Genomic DNA, 26,279 nt, shown 5'->3' with positions numbered 1-26,279 from the left:
GGATATATGCCTTCTCCATCACTACAGGAAATATATGCCTTCTCCATCACTACAGCTGGAACAGCATTTCTCCTGATGAGCTAGACCAGTAATGGTGAACCTTTTTTTCCTCAGGTGCCAAAAAAGCATGTGTGTGCCCACATCCATAATTCAATGCCTGTGGAGGGCGAAAACAGCTTCCTCCATTCCCTGGAGGGCCTCTGGAGGCTGGAAACAGCCTGTTTCCCAACCTCTGGTGGGCCCAGTAGGCTCGTGTTTTGCTCTCACCAGGCTCCAGAGGCTTCCCTGGAGCCAGGGGAGGGTAAAAACAACCTCCCCCATCCCTCTGGAGGCTCTCTGGAAGCCAAAAACGCCTGCCCAGAGCCTCTGTGCAAGCCAAAAATCAGCTGGCCGGCACACACATGCGTGTTGGAGATGAGCTAGGGCAGCAGCTCGCGTGCCAGCAGATATGGCTCCATGTGCCACCTGTGGCACCATGCCATAGGTTCGCCATCACTGGGCTAGACACTACCTGCCTTTTAAAAGATTGAACATGGCTTCCCCCTCTCCCTGGTTCTGGATCAAGATCATGTTGAGCCCATTTTAATTCTTTGAATGGTTTACATTTAACACATTGTTTGGATCCTGCCGGTAGTATATCATTAATGTATTAAGATGAAATCTTATGCTCCAATTTTGCTTATTCAATTTGCAGAAATAAAAGTGAACATTGGATTCAATGCATTTTATATTATCATTCCACTGATTCCATGCATCAGTGTGATCAATTCTACTCTGGGTTTTTAAAAAGCAACCAAAGTGAAATGAATAAAAGATGCATTGAAACTTCTGAGTGTTGGTGTTGGAGTAGAGTCATGAGAATACTATGGAGAGCTAAGAAAACAAATGTTTCTTCAAACAAATCAACCCAGGGATTTTACTTGAAGCATAAATTATCAGGCTTCCATTATTTTACTTTGGGTACATTATGCAAATATCTTGTTGTTTGGAGAAAGGCCTAATGCTGGCAGGAAAAAGAAGACGGGGATGATTACTAGATAGATGGATTCAATTACAGTAGAATTGGGTAACACTGTAGGAAGACCAAATTGAGATTTCTTCCTGTCCTGGAAAATATGTATGTGGTTGTTAAGAGTTGACAGCAACTTAACAGCATATAATCAGTCAGTTAATAAGACACAGTACATATTTTATTTTTTTTAAAAAAATCATAAAAACTAGATACATGCTTCAGAAAATTAGATTTTATATGTACATTTGCTGTTCTTGCCAAATGGCTGCCTCACAGGCATTTATCTGAGAGTAAATCCAATTGAATTCACTGAAACTGAATTCCTACACCAACCAACAAAGCACTAACCAAGAGTTAAAAGGGGAAAGAATGTCTGGACATCTTTCTCTCCGCGCTGTTCTTTGTCACTCTCATCATATCCCAATTTAATTCCAACTCTATCATCAGGATTCTGTGCTCACATAAGGTTTTTCTTTTTAATCAATACAGCTTCACACACACCCTTTTAAAAAAAAAGGATTTCCCAAAGTCCAAAAGAATCTCTTCATTGTGCATGATTTTGTTTTAGTCTTCTGCTATTGAAAAATACACAAGGAAAAGCATTCAGTTCTTAGTATGCAGCAGGGGTGGGTTCTAACTTATCTCCATGGCAGATCACTTCCTCCCACGCTGCGTGACCATGCCGCAGTAGCAAAAAAAATGAGAAAAATTCCCCCCCAAAAGCCAAAAAGAAGATGGTGCTGCATGAGCAGTGCCAGAAACTCGTCTTCTGCACATGCCCAGAAGACAAAATAACTTTTAAAAGATGGTGGCCTCCAAAGACCTGCATCAAGCAATCTGGTTCCATGACATCACCAGTGGGTTGCTACCAGTTCAGGTGAATGGTCAGAACTGATAGAAACCCACATCTGTTATGCAGGTACAGTATAATGGGGCATATGGTATTGTTACTCACTACAATGAAAGCCTGGATATGCAGTTTTAAAGAGTCTCCTGTGCTTCTTTTAAGTTTAACAGAAGGGAGGTTTAATTCAATCGCGTAAGTACCCATAAACCATTGCAGAACATTTATTTCTGGTTGAGACTTAGACGCAAATGTGATATTTGAAACTGGGCCACAAAGGATAACTACTTGACTTCAAGCCAGAACATGAAATATAGAATTCCTTAACATCATTGAAGGGACTATTGTTCGTAATTGTATCATTAGCATGCTCTCTGTTTTACCATGCACCACATTAAAGACTTGCTTTTGATAACACTGCATTGTGATGATGTGACATTTCTATTCCATTGGGTTATAGAGCACGGAGAGGTCCCTGTAGTGAAGGAATGTGGTTGAATAAGGCGTAGAAGCAGTTTGCTTCACTCCCAAACACATACACACAGATTTTGTTCAGGTGTAGAAGGCTTTTGGACAACAGCCATCCTTGTTATTGCCCTTTCTGGCTAGGATGGATTGCTTTTCCCTGCTTTCATGTTAAAAAAAAAAGTCACTAAACATTCAAACAAGGCAGACAAGGAAATGAACATTATAATATAGTTCATAATGGTTATTAAGGAATCTGGTGGTAGAAATTAAGACCCCCCCCCCATAGGATAGATAGAAATAGGAAAAGGCCAAGTACTGCTTCTGCCTTTTAATAAATTGTTTCTCTCCCAATTTTCTTGCAGGGACCTTTTTTACTATCCCCTAAGTGTAGTATAATTAATTAATAGCAATAGTACTTAGCTTTTATATTGCTCCATAGTGCTTTACAGCAGGGGTCCCCAGGCCCCATAGGAGCAGGCTACGCAAGTGAGTGAAGCCTCATCTGCACATGTGCAGGATATAGGTAGCATATGCAGCTATGCGCGCGTGCACGCACACACACTGGTCCATGGGAAAAATATTCCACTGCACCTGTTCTTGGTGCTCAAATATTTGGGACCACTGCTTTACAATACCCTCTTGAGCAGTTTACAATGTCAGAATATTGCCAACAATCTTGGTCCTTATTTTCCTGATCTCAGAAAGATGGATGGTTGAGTCAACCTTGAGCTGGTCAGGATCAAACTCCTGGAAGTGGGCAGAATTAGCCTGCAATACTGCATTCTAACCAGTGACGCACCACAGCTCAGTAAGACCATGCCATGGTCTTATCTGTAGAGACTCCGGTGGGTTCTATTTCTTAGCTACACGGAAAGGTGATAATGGAGGAGCCTCCCACAGCTCACAATACTTCAGATGTTACAGAATGCAGTTTCTTCTATCAGCCCAGCTCAATATCTTGTGATGGAATTTAACATTCACATTTAACGTTTATCTGAAGAGCTAGGGTAGGGAAAAGCTGTCTAAGAACTCAAGCAGAGATGGAATAGCACAGATAAGTATTGTGATCCGAGTATGATCATTCCTCTCTTAATTCCTGGAGGCATATCATGTTTAAGCACCCCATTTTTGTGAAAAAAAAGATCAAAAAGGAAAATGAAAAGGTAAATTAATAGGTCGAAAGAACCTTGTCAAGGTCCCTCATGAGGATTTCTTCAAGGACTATAATTACAGAAATTCTAGATTACCAATTTTCGACAATTGGGAAGAAGAAATATTTTTGGTGAACACCTTACAAAAGAGAGTATGGCTAACTATTTAAAGCCTTTTTAACCTTTTAAAATCAGTGAGCATTTAAAAAGAATTGTTGTGGCCCGTTCACGTTGTGCGCAACTAGCAATGGATACAGAGGACCCAAAGGCAGTGCTGGCACACTCCAAGTGGCCTGTGTTCCTGGTACCCAAGCATGAGAGTGAAGAGTATGTGGTGTCAGAGGCTGAAGAGCAACCAGGGCCTTCTGCACCACCTGAGATGAGTGACTCAGGAGAAGAGGAGGAACCTTTTCTTGATGCTAGGACTTGCAGGGCCTATAGGAGGCAAGAGTGGTTACTCAGGAGGAGGCTGAGTAGCACTGCTAGCTACTGGGCCATGCTCTCAGGCTATTTAAGGCAGAGTCACGCAACATTTCGATGCAGAGGACAGCGCCGTTTCATTCATTCATTATTGTCTCCGGTTTATGATTTTAAAAGAACCACATTCTTGTCTGCATTAATTAATTCTGGGCTATGTCTATGATAATGAACTGTGCTACAATCTAGTAATTGTTATTGTGTTCACCTATTCTTGGGACTCTGGCCAGCTGCTAAGACACTATTAGCAGTATGGTGAAGAATTTATTAGATTTTACTTTCTTTTAGAAGAGACACAAAACTGCTAAGACTTTTATTAGTAGTAAACTTTTAGTACTAAATCTAATGGTGTGCATCATATTTTGGGGAGGGGGGCTTGACGCTGGGACAGAACAAGAATACTATAGGCTTTCCCATCAAATGGCTGCTAAAATAAAGAGGTTAGTCACAAGCATCTTTTACTAGAAGGAAAATAAACCCCCAAGTTGCAGCCACTGAGAGCCCAGGTATATTATTAGAAATTTAATGCTGGGGCTGTGTTTTAGAACATGCTAGTTTTCCAATCATTGTTGCTTACTAAATGAATGTAATAAATACAATCAAGTAAGGTAGAGATATTTGCAGATGTTAAGAAATATATCAGTAGGCACATTGCTGCTTCTGGACATCACATTAGGGACCCTAGCCTTAAGTCTTACATTATATTTGAAATAGCTAGAAAAACCCCCAAATGTATTAATTGACATATCATTTAAAAGCACACGATACAGTACTTTCCTATTGTGACTAATCATTTAAGTTGAACTGAGAAATCACAGATTTAAAATGGAATATTTTTTTTCTGGAATGTTGCTTAATTAAGGTAGGGTAACTTAAAAAGGCACAAGATAATGCAATGGAACTTAATTTTTGCTGAAAAGCTGAAAAGCATTTAAGAAGATGTTTAATTTAACAAGCCAGTGATTCTCAAGCTTTCAACCTGAAAACAACTCTTTCTTTGTATTGGGGTAAAAAATCCTCTTAAGTATTCTATTGATGTCAGTCAATCATTTATTTAGAGGGGTTAATATTTATTTTTTTTTAAAATTAAAATGCATAAATTTAATAGGTTTTTAAAGAATTACCTCGTTTTGTTGTTTTAGACATTATGTGTGTATTTTCATAGCAAAAAATGTTATTGCTTACTTATAAGCAATATATACAGTGATCCCTCGATTATCGCGAGGGTTCCGTTCCAAGACCCCTCGCGATAATCGATTTTTCGCGATGTAGGGTTGTGGAAGTAAAAACACCATCTGCGCATGCGCGCCCTTTTTTTCATGGTCGCGCATGCGCAGATGGTGGAGTTTGCGTGGGCGGCGGGGAAGACCCAGGGAAGGTTCCTTCGGCCGCCCAGCAGCTGATCTGCTCGGCAGCGCAGCGAGGAGCCGAATCGGGGTTTCCCCTTTGCGTGGGCGGCAGGGAAACCCTGATCTTCATCTGCTCGCTGCTGCTGTGGCCGCCCAGCAGCTGATCTGCTCGGCAGCGCAGCAGCAACGAGCAGACGAAGATCGGGGTTTCCCCGCCGCCCACGCAAAGGGGAAACCCCGATTCGGCTCCTCGCTGCGCTGCCGAGCAGATCAGCTGCTGGGCGGCCGAAGGAACCTTCCCTGGGTCTTCCTCGCTGATGCTCCCGCTCGCCCGCCCGCCCGCCGCCCGCCGCCCGCCAGCAAGAGGGGGAGAGATAGAGAAAGAAAGAGAAGGAAAGAAAGAGATGAGAGAGGGAGGAAGAGAGTGTGAGAGAGGAAGAAGCAAGATAGAGAAAGAGAGAGAGAAAGAAAGATGAGAAAGGAAGGAAGAGAGTGACGTCATCGGGTGGGAAAAATCGCGATATAGCGTTTCGCGAAGAACGAGATCGCGAAAATCGAGGGATCACTGTACTGTACTTATAACCCATATGAAACCCCTCAGCACTTTGTTTTTCATTATGGCAGAGGTTTAGCTCCTCCACATTCTCAAGGAATACGTATGGAAAGCAAGGCTAACATTTCAGCCATATCACTGTAGTAGCTAGACAGGAAACAGAAGTGAAGCTGTATGCCAAACAGTGTGCCCACTGACAGAATTTTGCAGAGTTTATAATACCTATTGACAAGTCAATCCCACTGAATTTGTGGGATTTACTATCAGGTAAATGGGTCCAAGATTTTGATCTTGATGTCAAATTATTCTAATGCAGTTGCCTTTATTAGTTTTGCATTATTCCCATAAATTCTAACATCCCCCACATGATCAGTTTTATTATAAATAGGGGGGGGGAATCTGTATGATTCAAATCAGAAAGGGGGGGAATACTTAAAGAAGAATCTGTGGGGGGAAAAGGGACATTGGAACACTTTTGTTCAATCTCCTTATCTTTCTACGAGTGCTTTCCTTGGTGCTTTCCTAAACACCACTTTGAGGGGAAACCCCCCCAATATTTCTTCATTGTAGAGAAGCAGCTGTACAGAACTCAGTTTGAGGACCACTGAGGTAGCTACTGCTAAATTAGGCTCTTTGTTTCTCATGCTCTGAAATATAGTATCTGTGGTTCAGAATACGTAGCAAAAAACCCCAACCCTTCACCCACAAATATGCAGAGTACTTAACCCCAATTCCCAGGGAGAATACTGCCACTGAGCAGGCTGTCCAGAGGCCACTCACACTGTGTTTCACGGACAATTGCCGGGTTTTTCTCAGAAGGCCAGGAGGTGATTCTGTTAATTTGAGATGTTAGCTCCGAAACAGCTGTCAGAAGCCACAGATGCAACTGACATTAATTACTAAAACTTCCATTGGTTAAGAGCAGTTTCCAAACATCTCCGTTAGGTGATACTGTAAGAAGATGCAATAAGATAGACACATCTTATTGGAGGGAGAAGTGAAGTCTATTTTGTTGTTGTTGTTATTTGGGCTAACATAGCTTTGCTCCCATCTCTAGGTCGTAAAGTAGGCTCTGGGCTTCTCCGTCATATAAATCCTGATGTCTCTCACTTTCTGCATCGTTTCCAAGGCACGACGGGTTCGTGATGTAACGGTAGTCACTAGTCACTGCAGCAATTGCTCCTATTTCCCCATTCAAGGCTCCAAAAGGGCAATTCATGGTGATTTCGCTCCTGCAAGCTTCTTGGGATCTCCCAACATTGACATAAAGAGGGTCCTGGCTGTTTGAAAGCAACGACAGTCTTGCCAAAATCATTTCGAGCTGCAGTTTCAGAGCTCCAAAGCTTGGCCGCCGCTTGGGTTCCAAATGCCAGCATCTGCACATGAGATCGTAGCTGCAAGGCAAGTCAGAGGACAAGAGTGCTGAGACAAAAACGAGAAGAGCCATCTGCACACCCCTCCCTCTTGAAAATGGCTGCCGATAATGAGCTCCATATTGTAGGATACGGAGGCCAATGAATGATAGAAATACATATTCTGCCCACTGGAGAATTTCTCAAGATCCTTAAACTGAAATTACACAATAATATTTTTACACTTTTGGGCATCGTTTACATGACAATTCCGTCATTGTTGAATTGTTACTGTACTTGAACAATCTGTTCTGTGCGTTTATTAAGCACAAATCTATGTTTTGGGGAATGTTGTATTCTTTTTTCCTTCCTAGCATTTTCCCATAAGTACAAGATCCACTTTTTTTCAGATTAACCGAGTGTTGTGTGTATAAATAAATTAACTATGACTGTGAAATAATCATATGTGCTTTACTAAATTATAGCTGGGATTATAAGGCAATAATAAATAAATGTTAAAATAATGCAAGGTGGATAACCTGCAATCTGTATCTCATATACAGTATTGGGTTCCAAAGAAATTGCAAAATCTAACACGCGTTTGCGTCCTCGCATGAGATTTTACTTCCTGCGCATGTGCAGAAGCCAAATCTCACGTGGGCGTGCCCGCTAGTCATCCAAAGGTGCTCACCCAACTGCACCGGTAGCGGCAGTGACAACTCTTGCCTGGTCATATAGTTTTCAAATCCTCATTTTTGATTCCTGGAATCCCCTTGAACTAAGACAATGAATTTCATTGTAAATTTGTGAATTTTGGTCTTTGGGGAAATATATTGCAATGCTGTATTAAGTCCCAGAATATGCTTACCCTGTGTTAAAATTTCCAAAACTGGGAACTTTCAAAACTGAGAGCAAAGGAAAATTATAATCCTCTGTATATATGAGGTGATAAGACACTTGGACACTAAAATGCTGAATGTCTTTCACAAAATGCAACTCATTCCCAATAAGCATGCATTATATATGCTGTAAAAGGAAACCAACCCTGGCTGTTTTTGGAATGACAGATATTGAAGCTGAGGCTCAAATACTTTGCCCATCTAATGAGAAGAGAGGAGTCACTGGAAAAGACCCTAATGTTGAGAAAGACTGAAGGTAAAAGGAGAAGGGGAATGGCTGAGAACGAGATGGTTAGGTATTGAGAGCGTAGGTTTGGGACAGTGGAGATGGGAGGGCTGGCTTGCTATAGTCCGGGGATTATGAAGACATGATTTAGTGATTGTACAATAACACAATAGTATATGTGCTGGGCTAAAGCATTTGTTACAGTGGGGTACCCCCATGTCCATTTAGGTTATAAACACTTGTTTAAAGTAATTTACAAACATTTCCCTGAAGTGCACCAGATTTTTTTTTTTCAAATTAAAGGTAGGTGGGTGGATGCAATCATACTCCTAGATGTACAGAAGTGGATTGGTAAGTAGGTTTTTCTGTTCAAACAGTACTGAACTTGTTCAAAACCTAACTATTCTTCTGCACATTTTTTGCCAAAGCCTAGGTAAGAAAATAGGCTGGTAAGCCACTCACATATCTTCGAGGCACTCTGGGGGCTGCTTCAGTCTGTTCCCACCGATGAGGTAGTTGTAAATTTCTGCATTTTCAATGCCTGCATATGGAGTTTGTCCTCGGGTCACAATTTCCCACATTGTCACACCAAATGCCCACTGAATTGAGATTACAAGAAGAAGAAAAAATACATATATTTTAAACATATATACATAATAGCCAAAGGAATACATGTGGAATAACAAAATACAGTACAGTACTGTAATGGCTTTACTTTCCTGTACAAAAATGTATATCCTGGGTTTTTACTTATGTTGACCACCAGGAGGCAGTATGTGGCAGTTTTGTATTTCATATGGAACAGATTTCTATGGAATTCACACATTCTCCTGGGAACTGAATTCATGAACCTTTGTACTTAAAGTTATTGCGTATAGTGCATTACTTTTGAGAAACCTCCAAGTCTTGATACTTGCAAGAAAGGACCTACAGAGACTTCAGATTAGGGTACACAGTCCACTCTCCTTTTCATTAAGAACTCAGAGGGCTACAGAGGTTACATTCTAGGACTAGGTATTCCTTCAGTGACTGAAATTGTGATGGAGATGAATAAATGATAATGATTGTACCTCAAAGTTACAATCAGCGCAGTATTCCTGCAGTCACATGCTCAAAATTCAGCGAGGTGCACATCAGTGGGAGGAAGAAAATATCAGTTGAGAGTAGCAGCGGATGACAAAGGGCAGGGCCCCCAAAAGAACAGGGATTGGGGAAACATAGAAGGGTGGAGCAAACTGAAATGGAGGCAGAGCAGGAGAGGTTTGAGATCCTCACCTAACGACCACAACTGTGATCGACTGTGCCAGTATCGCTAAGTGGTACAGTCACATGTTTCACATAACGACCTCTTCATTTAGGCAACAGAAATTCTGCTCCCAATTAGGGATTTAAATTTGTATTGCCTGTCCTGCCGTAACAAGATTTTGCATGATCAATATCATATAATTCATTGTTATATTTTATATACAGTACAGCATTTAAGCAAAGTGTAAATACAAGCTTGGGATGATATAATCAACCATCATTGTATAATAAAGCAGAAAGACAAGGTTACATAAATGGAATGGAGAGTAGAAATGAGTAAAATCTAATTCAAAATACTCCCGCAAGATCAGATCAGCAAGCTTTAAAAACATCCCATGATCAAAAACATGGAGGTTTGCTCTATTACATCCATAGGTTTCCAAGCTAAAGAGCACGTTGCAAATTTTGGAGCATGAATTACTTCATAAACTGCTGCGTCTTGGGTAGAGATTTATCTTCCAATTTTATTTTCTAAATATGCCTATGGGAGTCAAACATATAACGAAATACCTATTATCCTTGAGCCTTTTGCTCCCCAATGTATAAATTTTAATTAAAAGATTTTTTAAAAGAAAAATACAGTGCATTAAACTTGATAGGTATCAAGGGTCCTATAAATAATCACAAATGCCACATTAAAGATCTAAAATCTATTCTACCAATAAAATCTTTAATGTGCTGACTGGAGGAGATCCAGATCAGATTCCTGCCGACTGGGTGTTTTGAAGGAAGGTGTGAATTAAGTGGCTATTTTTGTTAGGAATTATCTCTGTGATTTGATTGTTTTGCAAACAAATTGTTGCAGCTGCAGATTCAGGTCAAAAGTTAGCACATTCACTTTCCATGATTTCGGTCCTGATGATATAAGCAGAATAAATCTGTGCTGTGGTCTGGCTGGTATTTGTATTCTTGACCCGTATCAACGCCTACAACTATTATGGTGCAAAGATCATCAAAAATAAACATGACTGTGATCACAGAACACCTAGCCAACAAAATAGAATAATAGATATTTCTTCATCTCGCTGATAATTATGAAAGCAATGGACAAAAAGAAAGGGGGGGGGGGAAATCTCCACTCACCACATCACTATGAGTTGTGTAGAGATTGTCCGCCAGGCTTTCCAATGCCAGCCACTTCACAGGCAGCTTTGAGGCAGAGCCCTGACGGTAATAATCTCCACTATAGATTTTCTTTGAAAGCCCAAAATCAGCAACACAGACATTCATGTTTTCATCCAGCCTAACAGAGACCAAAAAAGAAGCAGGTGGGGAAAGATGTAGAAGAACGAGCACCGACTGAAAGAACACACAGGAATAGGAAGGTTTAGACTAGTCTCTCCTTCAGACTAGAACTCTTTCTTTGGGCCAATGCAACACGCTCCTCAGAAACAGAGCAGTGGTTCCCAACCCTTTTTTTGGCCATGCCCCACCTAAGCATCTTCTAAAATCCTGAGGCCTCCCCACCCCACCCCATGACATAATTCTTACTATTCAAAAAGTGAACTCCTACTCATGCAGAGGAAGCCTAAAAGGCCATTAACTAGGTTTAAATAAGGTTCCAATTGCCCCCATTAAAAATGAAATTGCCCCCCTGTGGGGTGTGGGCCCCACGCCGGCAACCGGGGAGTTAGAAAGTCTTGAGTGTTTAATGGCTGCCTACTAGTCCTCATGAGCTGACATTCACAGCTGACTATGCTCTGAAGAGGGAGAAAAAATAGGTGATTCACTTAACGTTGCTTTCCCCACGAATGTTCAATACAATTAATTAATCCTTGTGAATTGAATACTTTTCTCTACTGCAAAAGCTATGGCACTTTCTAGAACGTTCTGGGGCTAGCCAGCTGAAATTTTGGCCTTGGGGAAGGCCGTTTCGCCCTATGGAGGCTTCCCTGAAGCCACAGTGTACAAAAAACCACAAATTAGTTCAGAAAAACGGACTTGTGACTTGCCCGTTGTGCTGTATTTTGCACATCGGAGGCTTTAGGGAAGCTTCCTGAAGGCCCAGAGTGTGAAAAACAGCACAGCCGGAAAAATGGAAGTCATTTTTTCTGAATTTATGGTTTGCCTGTTTTTTCCACCATCCCAGGCTTTAGTGTGGCCTGTGTACATGCGCGGGGCCGGGGTGTGTGTGGTTGTGCACATGTGCAGGAGCAGTGGGGTGGTGTATGTACATGCAAGGGGGGAGGGAACGGATGTGGTCACGTCTATGCCTGCTAGCATAAGCACACACACCCTTTTGTCACACAAACCACAAAAGGTTCACCATCACTGTCATAGTGGGTAGTACAGATAATCCTCAATGTACAACAGTTCAAAATTTCAACAGCACTGAGAAAAGTGACTCATTACCATTTTTCACACTTACGACTGTTGTAGCATCCCCATGGTCACATGATCAAAATTCAGAAGCACAACAACTGACGATTGCAGTGTCGTGGGGTTACATGATCCCCTTTGTGACCTTCTGACAAGCAAAGTCAAAGGGGAAGCCAGATTCACTTAACAGCCATGCTAACTAACATTAACTAGTGTAGTGATTCACTTAACAACTATGGCAAGAAAAATTGTAAAAGGGGCCAAAACTCACTTAACTGTCTCACTTAACAACATAAAGTTGTGGTCACAAGTTGAAGACTACCTGTATTTTAGAATAATAGTTCAAGTATTTTATTTAAACCATAGCCTTAATTCTTCCCCCAACAGGTACAGTTAGGCCTTCCCAATCCAGCATTTTGGACTTACATGCAGTTCCGAGCAGCTAGATCCCTATGTATAAAGTTTTTGGAGCTCAGGTATTCCATGCCACTAGCAATGTGAATCATAAACCTTAAGAGGGTCTGAAGTGGCAAATTCTGTAAAAAAGAAAAAGCACAATGGAAGGTAGATTATTAGGAAGAAAATATAATATTTTTACGCTATTATGAGTTCCAGAAATGATAAAAGTAGGTAAATGCTTGCTAGTTGTTTCCGGCTCTAGGGGCAGTGCTCATCTCAGTTTCTAAGCTGAAGAACCAGCACTGTCCAAAGACACCTCCATGGTCATTTGGCCAGCATGATTAAATGCCAAAGGCACGCAGAGTGCTGTTACCTTCCCACCAAAGGGGTCCTTATTTTTCTACTTGCATTTCTTATGTTCTTTTGAACTGCTAAGTTGGCAGAAGCTGGGACAAGTAATGGGAGCTCACCCATTAATTACGAGAAACGAGGGATTCGAACTGCTGAACTGCAGAACTTCTGATCAACAAGCTCAGCGTCTTAGCCATTGAGTCACTCACTGTGTCCCACCAAAAGTAGCATAGAAAATCTCATTGTGGAAACAACCATTTTGGTCTTTCACTAAGAGAGTTTAAAAATAAATGAACTAACAACACATGGAAAACAGACGTTATCTCCACTAGTCATTTTAAAAGCCAAGTTACAACAAATTCCCTGCACATAAGAAGCAGGAGCTTCTTTTTACTTTGTGCTGTACGTTTTCTCTACTGGCAAAACTTTGCTCCTAGAAGAGCAAATAGTGTAATGTAGGAAAACCCATCCAGCTACTTCCTTCGTTTAAATGATATATTATATCATTATATTATAAAAAGAATTGTTACTCTAAGAATAAATAGGCTGTTAATGTACAAGCATGAATTTCAATTTTGGATTCAATTTATTGTGGTCGAAGGCCAATACAAACAAATAAAATTTAAGACAGAGTTAAAATGTATTGGTTAAATAACCTTACTGGCATCTAATATGTTAAATCCAGGATACAGTTTATATCAAATATACTAAAGTTATATTAAGTGTGATATCTAAAATTACAGGGAAGTAAAAGTATATATTAATATCAGTGAAGTGGTAGTTATCTAAAATTTAAATGACTAATACTTATAGGAAATGCATTGCAGGATATTGGCCCATGAGACTTTGACAGATCCTCTTCACTGCTGTAAAAATCTAGCTACATGTGCTGTAACAAGAGGTAACAAGAAACTGTAGTGGAGCAGTGATTAGAGTGCAGTAATACAGGCTACTTCTGCTGACTGTTACCTGCCTGCAATTTGGCAGTTCAAATCTCACCATTCCCAAGGTTGACTCAGCCTTCCATCCTTCGGAGGAAGGTAAAATGGGGATACAAATTGTTGGAAGCAATCTGCTGACTCTGTAAACAGCTTAGAGAGGGCTGTAAAATGCATTGTGAAGTGGTATACGAGACTTGTATAAGTCTAAGTGCTATTGCTATTGCTATTTTGTCTATAAACAACATTTGGGAAAGGGCTGAATTTGGGTGCTCTAATATGTATTATGTCTCCCTAATGGAAGCAGTGAAGGAGGACACATTTTGTAGTTTCTACCTCTCCAGAATCACAGGGGCAAATGCTTTCAGCCAATGGAACTTTTTATATTTAGCATCCAACACTGCAATGGGGAAAGAGTGACATCAGGCAACACAGAAAGCTTTCTAATAGCTAGGTGTTACTAGCTGTGTATGGTAGCTGGAAGCAGTGACAAAATATCTGTCGTGTACTGATAGATTAATAGAATTATTAATAGAATTCTTTATTGGCCAAGTGTGATTGGACATACAAGGAATTTGTCTTGCTCTCAGTGTACATAAAAGAGAAGATACATTTGTCAGGTAGGGTACAAATATCAACGAATGTGTTTTGGTTTTTTAAAACTAACTGTATGTCCTCAAATCCTCCCAGTAAACATCTTAAAGCCTAACCTTGTCTTTACAACACTTCTAATCCAAGCATTACATATGCTCTAATCTGACTGAGAAAAATAGTTCAATAAAAAATCCTAAACAACACTATTGCACTTCAATTGCAACATTATCAGTCTGAAAGCAAAGATTTTGCAAAGGTCAGTGCTAGTACATAACCAAGTCCAAGAATATTAAAGAATTCATGGAAGCCTGACACGATGGATGACAAATCAGCCATCGACAGGTACATAGAGATAAACAACATCTACATAACATTCAAAATAGACAATCAAAAAGCAAAACTAAGAAAAAGACCAAAAGCCTCCACACTAGCAATCAACACCCAGATGTGCAGAGATTAACTCCAAGATTAACATTAGATCAACAACCAAGTTGTAAACAACACCCCAATCAAAGACTTACCAACTCAGACCACCAAAAATAGCCCACCAATACCGATAGGGCAAGAAATTTGTATATAAACTGAAAGTGAACCACATTACCTTCTAGCATCGATTATGTTACTAAACCAAGTAATGAAACATCTGCAAGAAAACAATGAAGCTCAGAGAGTCCCATGACGCCTTAGTTCAGTCCTGAGCTGCAAATATTCTCTTTTAGAGACATACGTCCAGGTCTTTCCTCCAGCACACACATAAAGAAGACTTTCACTGCTGTTGGCAACAAAATAGCAATAGTATTTAGACTTCTATACCGCTTCCCAGTGTTTTACAGCCCTCTCTAAGCAGTTTACAGAATCAGCATATTGCTCCCAACAATCTGGATCCTCATTTTCATGACTTCGGAAGGATTGATGGAAACCTTGAGCCATAACATCGGAAGAATTGATGGAAACCTTGATGGAATCGAACTTCTGGAGCGAGCAGTGAGTTAGCCTGCAATACCGCATTCCAACCACTGCGTCACCACAGCTCACCTTGATTTTGACCCCTGAAATGCACATTTAGAATTTCTGAATCTGAAATTTAATGGCAGAATTATTAAATATTAAAATATTTTTTAATGGTTCTAAAAGTAGCAGTGACTTCCCACACTTTTTATATGGTCAAGGACGTTAAGCATTTTCATTGTATACAATTAACAGCTCATGTACTACAACTTGCTTTATAAGGGACTGCTCCTAATGACTACCCAGAAACTTCAACTGGTTCAGAATACATCCTCTCAAAAATTGAATTTCTCTCAAGTTACAATCCTACTTTGAGAGCTGCACTGATTCTCTGTTTGGTTACAGATGGAATTCAAGGTGATACTTTTAAAGTATCAAAAAGATTCTTTCACCAAAAAGAGGTTGGTGAAAATATTTACTGATCCCTTGCATCCTGTAGATACATTGTTTCAACTCCTACCCTCAAAACTATGCTATAGAGCAGTGTTTCCCAACCTTGGCAACTTGAAGATATTTGGACTTCAACTCCCAGAATTCCACAGCCAGCAAATGCTGGCTGGGGAATTCTGGGAGTTGAAGTCCAGATATCTTCAAGTTATCATGGTTGGGAAACACTGCTATAGAGCACTGCACACCAGACAACTAGACACAAGAACATTTCCCCCGAACGCCATCACTCTGCTAAACAAATAATTCCCTCACCACTGTCAAACTATTCACTAAGGCTGCATTACTATTACTACTAGTTTTTCTCATCATTCCTATCACCATCTCCTGCCACCTATGACTGTAACTTATTGCTTGTATCCTTACGATTTATATTAATATTGATTGTTCCAATTGCTTATTTGTACCCTATGACAATCAGTAAGTGTTGTACCTCATGATTCTTGACAAATGCATCTTTTTCTTTTAGGTACACTGAGAGCATAGGTGTCCAATCACACTTGACTAATAAAGAATTCTATTTCATTCCATTCCATTCTATTCTATTTTGTTCTATTCTTTTATTCAAGTCTTACATAGCTCAGGACTGGATTATCTAAAATAACTCTTTGTCCCAACTGTCCAGTATGATGTGACTGAAGACAACATTCACTTTGAATTTCTTCTCTCAAGAATGATCATCTTGAGAGGAGTCATGAGGTAATCTTTCTTAAATGTAACCCCTTTTCGTTATTGGATCAGCTTCCCCCTTAAACTCTTACAAGCTTTAGGAAAGCTATTAAAACTTGGACACTTAAGAAAACTCTTGAGAGTAGAACTGATATAAGCTGCAAATCCCTTTTATTTATTTGTGTCTTAATGTTTGTTCCAGAGATGCTGAAACCTTGTATAATTTTAGCTGTAAGGACTACTAGTTATTTTATTGTTCATTTTTAATTTTGATTTTTAACCATCTTGCTGGAAGAAGAGAAAGCAACCTGTTCAGAATCTTTTTGAATTGCAGCAGCAAATACAGTAAGCAGCACTGCAAGCAACCAACTAAAAACAAAACAATAAATGAGAATAATTCATAACAGTGTAAGCAATTGAAGATCCATTAATATCAGTGTTGCCTTAAGGGAAAAAAGAAACTTACGAAGGGGTTTTCTCCAATCCTGGACATCAGTAGAAAAGAGTGAAGGTCTCCATGCTTCATGAAGGGCAGGACAACCATGGGGATTGGAAGGCGACCTTTAGGTCGATTGCGCAAACTGACCCCTGATTTGAGAGAACAGAAATGTGCAATTAGCAAGAACCAATATACCTGTCATAAAGTATCATAAATACTTAGCCTACCTCCCTTTTCACAAACTGCTGAAAACAACACTATATTCTGAGAGGGAAGTGTTTCCAAACTCTTGGGTTTGATCCAATCCATGCATTCATCCCATCTATTCTTATTTGCTTCACAAGATTATATTTAAGCAATACAGGTAATCCTCGATTTATGACCACAGTTGAGCCCAGACTTTCTGTTGCTGGGTGAGACATTTGTTAAGTGAGTTTTGCCCCTGTACTATGATCTTTCTTGCCACAGATCTTAAGGGAATCACTGCAGTTGATAAATTAGTAACCCGGTTGTTAAGTGAATCAGGCTTCCCCATCTACTTTGCCTGTCAGAAGGTCGCAAAAGGGGATCATATGACCCTGGGAACCAGCAAGGGTCATAAGTGAAGTGGCTTTTTGTAGAGAAAGTGACAAAAATGGCCACAAATGCAAAAATATATTCTGTGAGAGCAAGAGATGTTAATGTTTTGTTAAATATAAACTGCTAAGAAAGAATTAAATGTGTCTATTTCAATTCATAACATGCAAACACCTTCCCTTTTATTCTTCAAGGTGTTCCCTATTTCACTGTTGAGCCAAAAGACCAGTCGGTCATTCCTGGTAGACCTTTCCAGATGGCCTGTGCTGCAGTAGGACCACCTGAGCCAGTGACAATTGTCTGGTGGATGGGTGATTCCAAGCTTGGACATCCAGATATCTCTCCCTCCACTCTAAATGTGTCAGGTAAGGCTTCTTCTCATGATAAACAGAAACTATTCATAAAGGAATAGGGTGGCCCTTGAAAACTGGCTTTGCCAGCAGGCCATGAAAACAGACATCTCTTAATTTTGCCCTAAATTAGATTTGATTGGAATGTATTATTATTATTATTATTATTATTATTATTATTATTATTATTATTATTAATTAATTAATTAAATTTGTATGCCGCTTCTCTCAGTAGACTCGGGGCGGCTTATCTATAGGCTGCCTCTTCCCTTTCCCCATCTGAGCTGCTGGCCTCTATAGTTCTGCTATAATTCTGCTCCCCTGCACTTTGATTTCATTGCCTCTGCTGGAGACTGATGGTATGATATGGTATGAGTGTATTGACAAGATTTATTATTAATGTTGTAAATTAACTTATTTATATTGTTTTACTGCTATAAGTCACCCTGAGTCCCTCAGGAGTGGCCGACATACAAATTTAAACAAACAAACACACATGAACCAGTTGCCAAGCATCTGAATTTTGCTCACATGATCATGAGGATGCTGTGAAGGTCATAAAACCGTGAAAAAAGGTCATTACTCATATTTCCCCCTGCTATTGAAACTTTGAACAGTCACTAAATGAACAGCTGTAAGTCAAGGACTTCCTGTATCAAAAAAAATCTAGACACTCTTCAAATAATATAAATTTTTAAAATCTCGATCAAGTAGCATTCAAAAATACCACATGGTAACTCCAAACTAGGTGATATATTATTTAGACTCAGAAACATTCCATTTAATGAAAGGGGTCCTTGGCAACTTTAAGACCATGTGAGCTTCAACGCCCAGAATTCTCCAGCCAGCTGTGCTAAGTGCACAAGTCTTAAATTTGTCAAGTTTGGGGACCCCTGATTTAAAGCGACAGGATTGTTACAGCCTGGTAGTTATATTTCTCAGCTATCACCCCTACTTGTTTCCAACTCTACAGCTTGTTTATAATATTGCCTGTTTCCTCGATTCAATTTTGAAAACCTATATATATTGGAGAAATGAGGACTATCAAATAACAATAGTCTTCAGAAGAATTATTTGAAATGTAACAATACACACAAACACACACACACAAACACACACACACACACACACACACACACTGAGAATGACTATTGTATATTCCAAATATATTAGTGACTACTATTCCTTCTAATTTTCTGTTATGTGGCCTGTTGAAAGCCTCTGTTAATTGTTTTGTTTGGGTTTATTCTTGTGACCATTGTTGCTTTTAAAATTCTTTGCTTATATTGTGATAGCTAACCACCCAGGATTGGATTTGTAAGGTGGGCAACCATATTGATAGATTTAATAAATTAATACACTTTCTTCTACAAATAAATTGTAAAATATATAGTTTGTGACCCTCTATGGCAAACATTAAATGTGACAATGCTCACCTATTAATTTAGTAATGTGTGGATGGTCAAACTCCTTCATGCAAGCAGCTTCTTTCAGAAACTCCTCTATGTCATTGGAAGTGAAGATGTCAGCTAAAATAAAGAGAAATACTACTGAGATTTATTTTAAACTCATTGGGGGCAAATTCAAGAAAAGGAGCAGGATGTACAAAACAACAGTTGAGAATCTCTAGGAATGTAGTAAAATCAGTTAAATGAATAAGAATTCAAGACAGGCACAGTGCAATCTGTTTAGTTTATAGAAATGGCCAGGAGTAGAAGATGTATTTTCCCCCTCCCCCCATTTTAAAAAGAGAAGACCTGTTTTTTGCAAAAATGGGGTGCGCAGAGGGTTTGGGAGGCCTTTAGAGCAATCCTGGGGGTCGGGAAGGGCAAAAGCAAGCAAAATATGGGCCTGTTTTTCGCAAAAAACATGGGTATTTCTTGCCCTGCCCAGGAGCAGTCTGCGGGCCTCCCAAACGCTCTACATGCGAAAAATAGGGTGCAAAGAGGATTTGGGAGGCCTAAAGAGTGCTCCTGGGGGCTGGGGAGGGCAAAAAACTTTTATTTTTTGTTTACCTCTTCAAAATCTTGGTGTGTCTTATAAGCTGGCCTGTTTTTCACAAAAAAAGGGCAGCTTTTGCTCTCTGCAGCCCCCAGGAGCACTCTGCAGGTGTCCCAAACTGTCTGCACACCCTATTTTTTATGGGGCACAGAGGATTCGAGGAGGGCAAAAACAAGCGCAGAATGTGCGTGTTTTTCACAAAACCAGGGGTGTTTTTGCCCTCCCCAGCCCCCACTCTTCACAAAAACGAGATTCATGGAGGATTTGTGAGGCCTGAAGAGTGCTCCTGGGGGTGAAGGAGGGCAAAAACACCTCTGATTTTTGAAAAAAATAGGCCCATTTTTCACTCGTTTTTGCTTGTTTTTCTCCGTTTACTTCTTCAAAATTTTGGTGCGTCCTATAGTCCAAAAATACATTAAGTAAATATATTAACCAATAGATTGGATACAAACCGAGTTACTAGTTATGTTTTAATTTACTAGTCCTAAGGTGCAGATTTGGATCACATCGGCCAAACATTTAAGTTGGGGGGTAGGGGGTGGAATATAAGTGACACTATAGACTATAGCTCAAAGGTGCTTTTTTTCAAGAGGAAACTGAGCTTTCTTGATTTTCTTTGAAGAAATTTTGCTTCTCACCCAAGAAGCTTCTTCACCTTTGGCTGGATGGTGGGGAATGGGAGGATTTAAACTCCTGGCAGACTAATCTTTCCATTCCCTGCCATCCAGTCACAGCTGAAGAAGCTTCTTGGATAAGAATCAAAAGATCTTCAAAGAAAGATTTAGGAAGTCCAGTTACTTCTTGAAAAAAGCATCATTGGGACAACCATGACTTGGATGACTGAGAATCTCCATAGTCGTACAGCATCATTACGCTATACTGAATGGGCAAATGGGAGAAAGTTTTTGGTTTTGATGCTCTACTTTTGTTGTGCTTATATTTCTACTTTTTATGTTTATATTCAAGTTTTTAGCTGTATTCATTGGCCAGAACTGCATTCGTGAGGCAGGTGGCCATTTACATTGAAATAAACAGATACGCATTCAAGAAATTAGTGTCAATTATAGGCAATATGAAGAAAAGGGGAAGTGAGAATAGCATTTATATCAGACCTGGGCAAGATGCGGCCCGAGGACTGGATGCGACCCGCCCAATGTCTGTGACCGGCCCGCGGAGGTCGGTCCAACTTTTCTAGATAAGAACTGGGTGTTCAAGATATAATATATAATATATAATTATATACTGTATATAATATATAATATAATATATAATATATTTATTTATTTTATTTATTAAATTTGTATTCCGCCCCTCTCCGTAGACTCCAATTTAGATTATAATTTATAATTATAATATAATTAATTCAGTTCTACCCAATAATATACAGTATTGGATAGAACTGAGTTAATTATATTAGTCCGGCCCTCTAAAAACATCCCAATTTCTCATGCGGCCCTATGGCAAAATTAATTGCCCACCCGATTTATAGCATTTGGACTTATATACCGCTTCATAGTGATTTTACAGCCCTCTCTAAGCGGTTTACAGAATGAGCATATTGCCCCCAACAATCTGGGCCTCATTTTACCCACCTTGGAAGGATGGAAGGCTGAGTCAACCTTGAGCCGGTGGTGAGATTTGAACTGCTCAACTACAGCTAGCAGTTAGTTGAAGTAGCCTGCAGTGCTGCACTCTAACCACTGCGCCACCCTGGCTACAGTCAACTACAGGTAGTCCTCAAGTTACCACCACAACTGAGCCCAGCATTTATGTTGCTAAGTGAGAAATCTGCCAAGTGAGTTTTGTCCCATTTTATGACTTTTCTTGCTCCAGTTGTTAAGTGAATCACTGCAGTTATTTAAATTAGTAACATGATTGTTAAGGGAATCTGTTGTCCCCATTGACTTTGCTTGTCAAAAGGTTGCAGTTGGTGATCATTTGACCGAAAGGAATCATGTGACCCCAGGATAGTGCAACTGTCATAGACATGAACCAGGTGATCATGAGGATTCTGCAACGGTCATATGTGTAAAAAAATGGTCATAAGCCACTGTTTCAGTGCCATTGTAACTTCCAACAGTCACTAAGTGAACTGTTGTAAGTCGAGAACTACCTATATATTGTTTAGCGAGAATACATAAACTCAGAAACTGGAAGCGTTATAGTGACAAAATGGAATGGAAGGTAATTTAGATTTACTCACCTTTTAACATTTTCACTGCCACTTTCTGGAGAGAGCCATCAGGCATTTTCAACTGACCCTCCCTGACGGAGCCAAATTCTCCTAATAAAATACACACAATAAAGAAGTAAAGTTAAAGAATATGATAACTGAAAAAAACTCAGTGCAGTTAAAGTTTGTTTTAGGGTTAAGAGTAGAATGTTTAGGTTAAAAGATATAAAGCACCAAGTTAGGGTTTCTTCCAGTGAGAATATTCTCTGAGAAGGAATAAAAAAGCCATCACATTTGCACTGAAAGTCTGCATATTTTTTTCTTCCCAAGGAATACAGGAAAACAGGAATTGATAGAAACCTAAGGTAATAAATAACCAACTTATGTCGGAATCAATAGGACATAAAATTGTTTAACTGCGTTGTATATCTAGAGATTTGATAGGGTGCTAGTAACAAGCTACAGCAATAATCTTCCTAAATCTCTCTTGATCCTCCAAAAATATTTCTGCTGCCATAACCCTTGTACTTTCCACTTCTCTATTAGCTTTCCTTCTATTCATTTCCTGCAGCTTTCACACATTTTATAAACACATTATCCAGTTCCACTTTTATGCTATTGTTCTTTGTTTTTTTCCTAACTCTCATGTTCTTTGATCAGTGCGTTCCTGATGCTCTTAAAAATGCTTCTAATAATTGCAATGTAAAGGCAGACCTGCATTTTAACCCCAAATCATTCAGTCTGTCAGCCTCAGTTCTCTTCTAAAAGCATAAAATGATCAGTATTCCCTATCTAAAATTCCAATTCCTGGTTACATTCAGTTATAACCAGTGGTGGATTGCTACGGGTTTGCCTTGGGTTAGATAAACCAGTAGCAAAGGAGGCGGGAGGCTCCATCCACTTGTCAGAAGTCTCTGCGCAGAAGCGTCACCCCCATACCTACTTCCTATAGCAGTGATGGCGAACCTTTCTTTCCTAGGGTGCCAAAAGAGTGTGTGTGTGTGCTATCGTGCATGCATGAATGCCCCCACCCATAATTTAATGCCTGGGGAGGACAAAAACAGCTTCCTCTGCCCCCTGGAGGCCTTCTGAAGGCTGGAAATGGCTTGTTTTCCAACTTCTGGTGGACCCAGTAGGCTCGTGATTCACCCTCCCCAGGCTCCAAAGGCTTTCCTGGAGCCGGGGGAGGGTAAAAATGCCCTCCCCCATCCCCCCAGAGGCTCGCAGGAAGCCAAAAACGCCCTCCCAGAGGCTCTGTGTGACCCAAAAATCAGTTGGCCAGCACACACATGCACGTTGGGGCTGAGCTAGGGCAAGGGCTCGCGAGCCAGTAGATGTGACTCCGTGTGCCACAGGTGCCATAGGTTTGCCAACACTGCCCTATAGCGAACTGGTAGGGAAGATAATTGAAACCCACTACTGGTTGTAGCTATTGCAGTTTAGGTCTCTTTCATTTAGTGTAGCTAAATCCTTAGAAATTGATATTTGGAAACAACAATATAGGGATTGAGCTTAAACAAAGTAAATGCATTTTCCGTAGGCTTTGAGGGACTACTCACCCTTGCCTAGCATTCTTCCCAGAGTAAACTGTTGTTCCTGAATTAGGACATCTTTCAATTTGGTCTTCAATTCATCACTGATTCCTATACTGTCCACTGAATAAACAAAAGAAAACAAGGGCAACTTAACCAGGAGAAAATCAAGGTTTAATCATGGTCTAGATTGATATGCTTTTGATCCAAGAAACAGTTAATGTTGCAAAATTGAATTGAATTGAATTCAATTTATTAGATTTGTATGCAGCCCCTCTCCGAAAACTCAGGGCGGCTCACAGAATAAATATAAAACAAAGCATATAGAACAAATCTAATATATTTTTAAAAGTACAATTAAAAACCCTATATAACACTCAGTCAGACAATCCAATCCAATCAATTCAGAACAATCTTCCCTCACCTTGGGCATTAAAATGTGTTAAAATAGAAACTCCCATTATATTTGGCCAGCACAACTTTTGATACCATGAGTGGAAAACATAGGAATTAAGGTTAGATGCACTGAAGGGCAGCAATTTGAGGAACACTAAGTAAGGGTGTAAATTCACTCTTACTTCTTAGGAAGCGATTCCCTTCCTAAGACTGTATCTTTATATCTTTTATAAGACTAAAGGTCTTAAACTTTATTGAATTTTTGTGGCTTTGTATCTTTTATAAGACTAAAGGTCTTATAAAAGATACAAAGCCACAAAGATGCAATAAAGTTGCTTTTTTCAGTTCTAAAACATTTCAGCGTTTCAAATTATTTGCACTACTTCCCTTGAATGATAGAAAATGCGAGTTTAAAATCCAACTACAGTATTCCCATCCTAGTCATTTCTACTTAATGACTGGCAATTCTGGGAGTTATAGTCTGGAGAATACAAGTGGGAAAAGATTGCTTTAAACAGTGTCTATGAATCAACCTCAAAGATAGCAATTTATGTTTCAGTTTGAAGGTGGCAAGCCCTAGCTTTTATGCTATAATCAAGTTCCAAACAGCAGCACAATAGTTGAACTGTGATTTGAAATATAGTACAAAAGTGTTTCACTGCTTCATACTTTGATCGCCCTCCCCAGGGTGAGAACAAGGATCTCTATGGTCAGCTGGATTTATACCACGTGCATAAGATACTCATTTTACTCATAAATAATTAGGATTCAGCTAAAAAGAAGCAGAATGAAAACAGGTCCTTGATGACACAGTAATCCAGCTTTGTAGTACCTTGCCCCTACAGAAGTCAAAGGAGCATGGATAGGGGTATCAATTTTGCATAAGGCATTTAGCCTTTCAATTTGGGAAATTGAGTTGAATTGAGAGTTGGCCTTCTCCGGGTTCCGTTGACTAAGCAATACAGGTTGGCAGGACCACGAGGGAGAGCCTTCTCTGTGGCCACACCGACTCTATGGAACTAACTCCCCCCCCAATATCCGTACTGCTTCCACCCCCGCTGGCCTTTCACAAAGCTACGAAGACCTGGCTTTGCCGACAGGCCTAGGGACCATAAATTCACAGCTTGATGGCCAACTGTAAGAATAGTGTGTGTGCATATGAGTGTGATTTTCCTTTTATAATAACTTTTTATGGTTTTTTTTTAGTCTGTTATGTTTTAACCTCAGTTAGCTATTCGACTTCTTTTACTGTTTTGTATTTATTCTTATTGTACTTGTAAGCCACCCTGAGTCCTTTGGGATTGGGCGGCATAGAAGTCGAATAAATAAAATAAATAAATAAATTGATAGAATATTACATGTATCACCATCACCATCACCATCATCATCATCGTGCTATTAGAAAATGATTTGACAGAAGAAGAGAACAATACTCATGAACTGGGAGAGCCACGTTAACAAGGTTAGTCAATGAATAGGCACAGCAACTAAATCAGCCAATGGGAATTAAACACTTCTGAGTCTGTTCAGAGAATCGAAATTGAAACTTAATCTTAAGGCTGGGTGTGGCTCCCGATCCACACTCTGTACTCTTCCACTCTGAAATCTGTTGAAATGAAACTAACTGTTCTCTGCTACCTGTAACTGATTGAAGAATTCTACTTATGGTATTGTAAATACATATATATTATTATGTTTATAAAGAAGTTTATGAATCCAGCTGAATCAATCATCTGGGTGTGCTTCTGTTTTTGAATTTGCAACAAACTTTAATACACTATAGCTAAGAGAATGGAAATACACTTGCTGAGGAAAGAGTCACATATATTTTACTTACATGTTACTTCAATAAGCTCTGGGACTTCTCGGTTGAATGATCGCACTGCTCTGAAATGCACTACAGGATCAACTCCGACCACACTGCCAAATGCTTGACTAAATGAGGGGGAGGGACAAAGAACATCTCATAAAATGTACCATTTTAGTTCATTAGTAAGTACGTTACGTACTTACTACAGACAACAGCTAAGAACCTCTTTATCTTGGCAACTATTTTCTTTTTTTTCTGAGTCTGTGCAAAACATCAGAAGGCCCAGGAAAATGCTTTCATACTTCCAAAGGGCCTCTGGAAAATGGTTACATTTACAATACAGAAAATGGCATTCCTCTAAGGCTTAATCTACTGCTTCTCCTTCGTTGTTACCTATGCTGCTCTCTTCTTATAGTCCCTTCTTTCCCTACCACTTTATTGGCAAAAGTATTATACAGTCAGTGGCACAGGTGAATCTGGAAGCCAATTCCACAGGTTGTTATCTGGAGGGCTAATTTGTGGAATGGAAAGTCTGATTAGGTTATCCCTGTTTCCATTTCACAAAGCAGATATTTTAAGACTGCAATTCTGAATCAGGAGGACAAAGACTATCATATTTTTCATACCTTTATTTCTGTGTG

At 39.8% G+C, this 26,279-nt stretch overlaps 1 protein-coding gene across 2 annotated transcripts in view; it reads right to left on the bottom strand.

Moving 5' to 3' along the window:
• Positions 1-5,744: 5,744 nt before the first annotated feature.
• TYRO3 (TYRO3 protein tyrosine kinase) overlaps positions 5,745-26,279 on the bottom strand; it is a 91,260-nt gene continuing 70,725 nt past the window's right edge. For both annotated transcript variants that reach the window (XM_070757410.1, XM_070757416.1), the window contains exons 11-19: positions 25,666-25,763; positions 23,460-23,555; positions 21,931-22,011; positions 19,163-19,255; positions 16,828-16,949; positions 12,382-12,491; positions 10,720-10,879; positions 8,794-8,930; positions 5,745-7,248 (exon numbers count right to left, since the gene is read on the bottom strand). In XM_070757410.1, the coding sequence (XP_070613511.1) occupies positions 6,885-7,248; positions 8,794-8,930; positions 10,720-10,879; positions 12,382-12,491; positions 16,828-16,949; positions 19,163-19,255; positions 21,931-22,011; positions 23,460-23,555; positions 25,666-25,763 (1,261 nt within the window). In that variant the 3' untranslated portion in view covers positions 5,745-6,884. The remainder of the gene's footprint in view (positions 7,249-8,793; positions 8,931-10,719; positions 10,880-12,381; positions 12,492-16,827; positions 16,950-19,162; positions 19,256-21,930; positions 22,012-23,459; positions 23,556-25,665; positions 25,764-26,279) is intronic.

This window comes from Erythrolamprus reginae, chromosome 1 (assembly GCF_031021105.1).
Source record: "Erythrolamprus reginae isolate rEryReg1 chromosome 1, rEryReg1.hap1, whole genome shotgun sequence".
In the NCBI taxonomy this organism is placed as follows: Eukaryota; Metazoa; Chordata; class Lepidosauria; order Squamata; family Dipsadidae; genus Erythrolamprus; species Erythrolamprus reginae.
The sequence above is the reverse complement of the archived record's forward strand: the minus strand, read 5'-3'. Positions and strand labels throughout refer to the sequence as shown.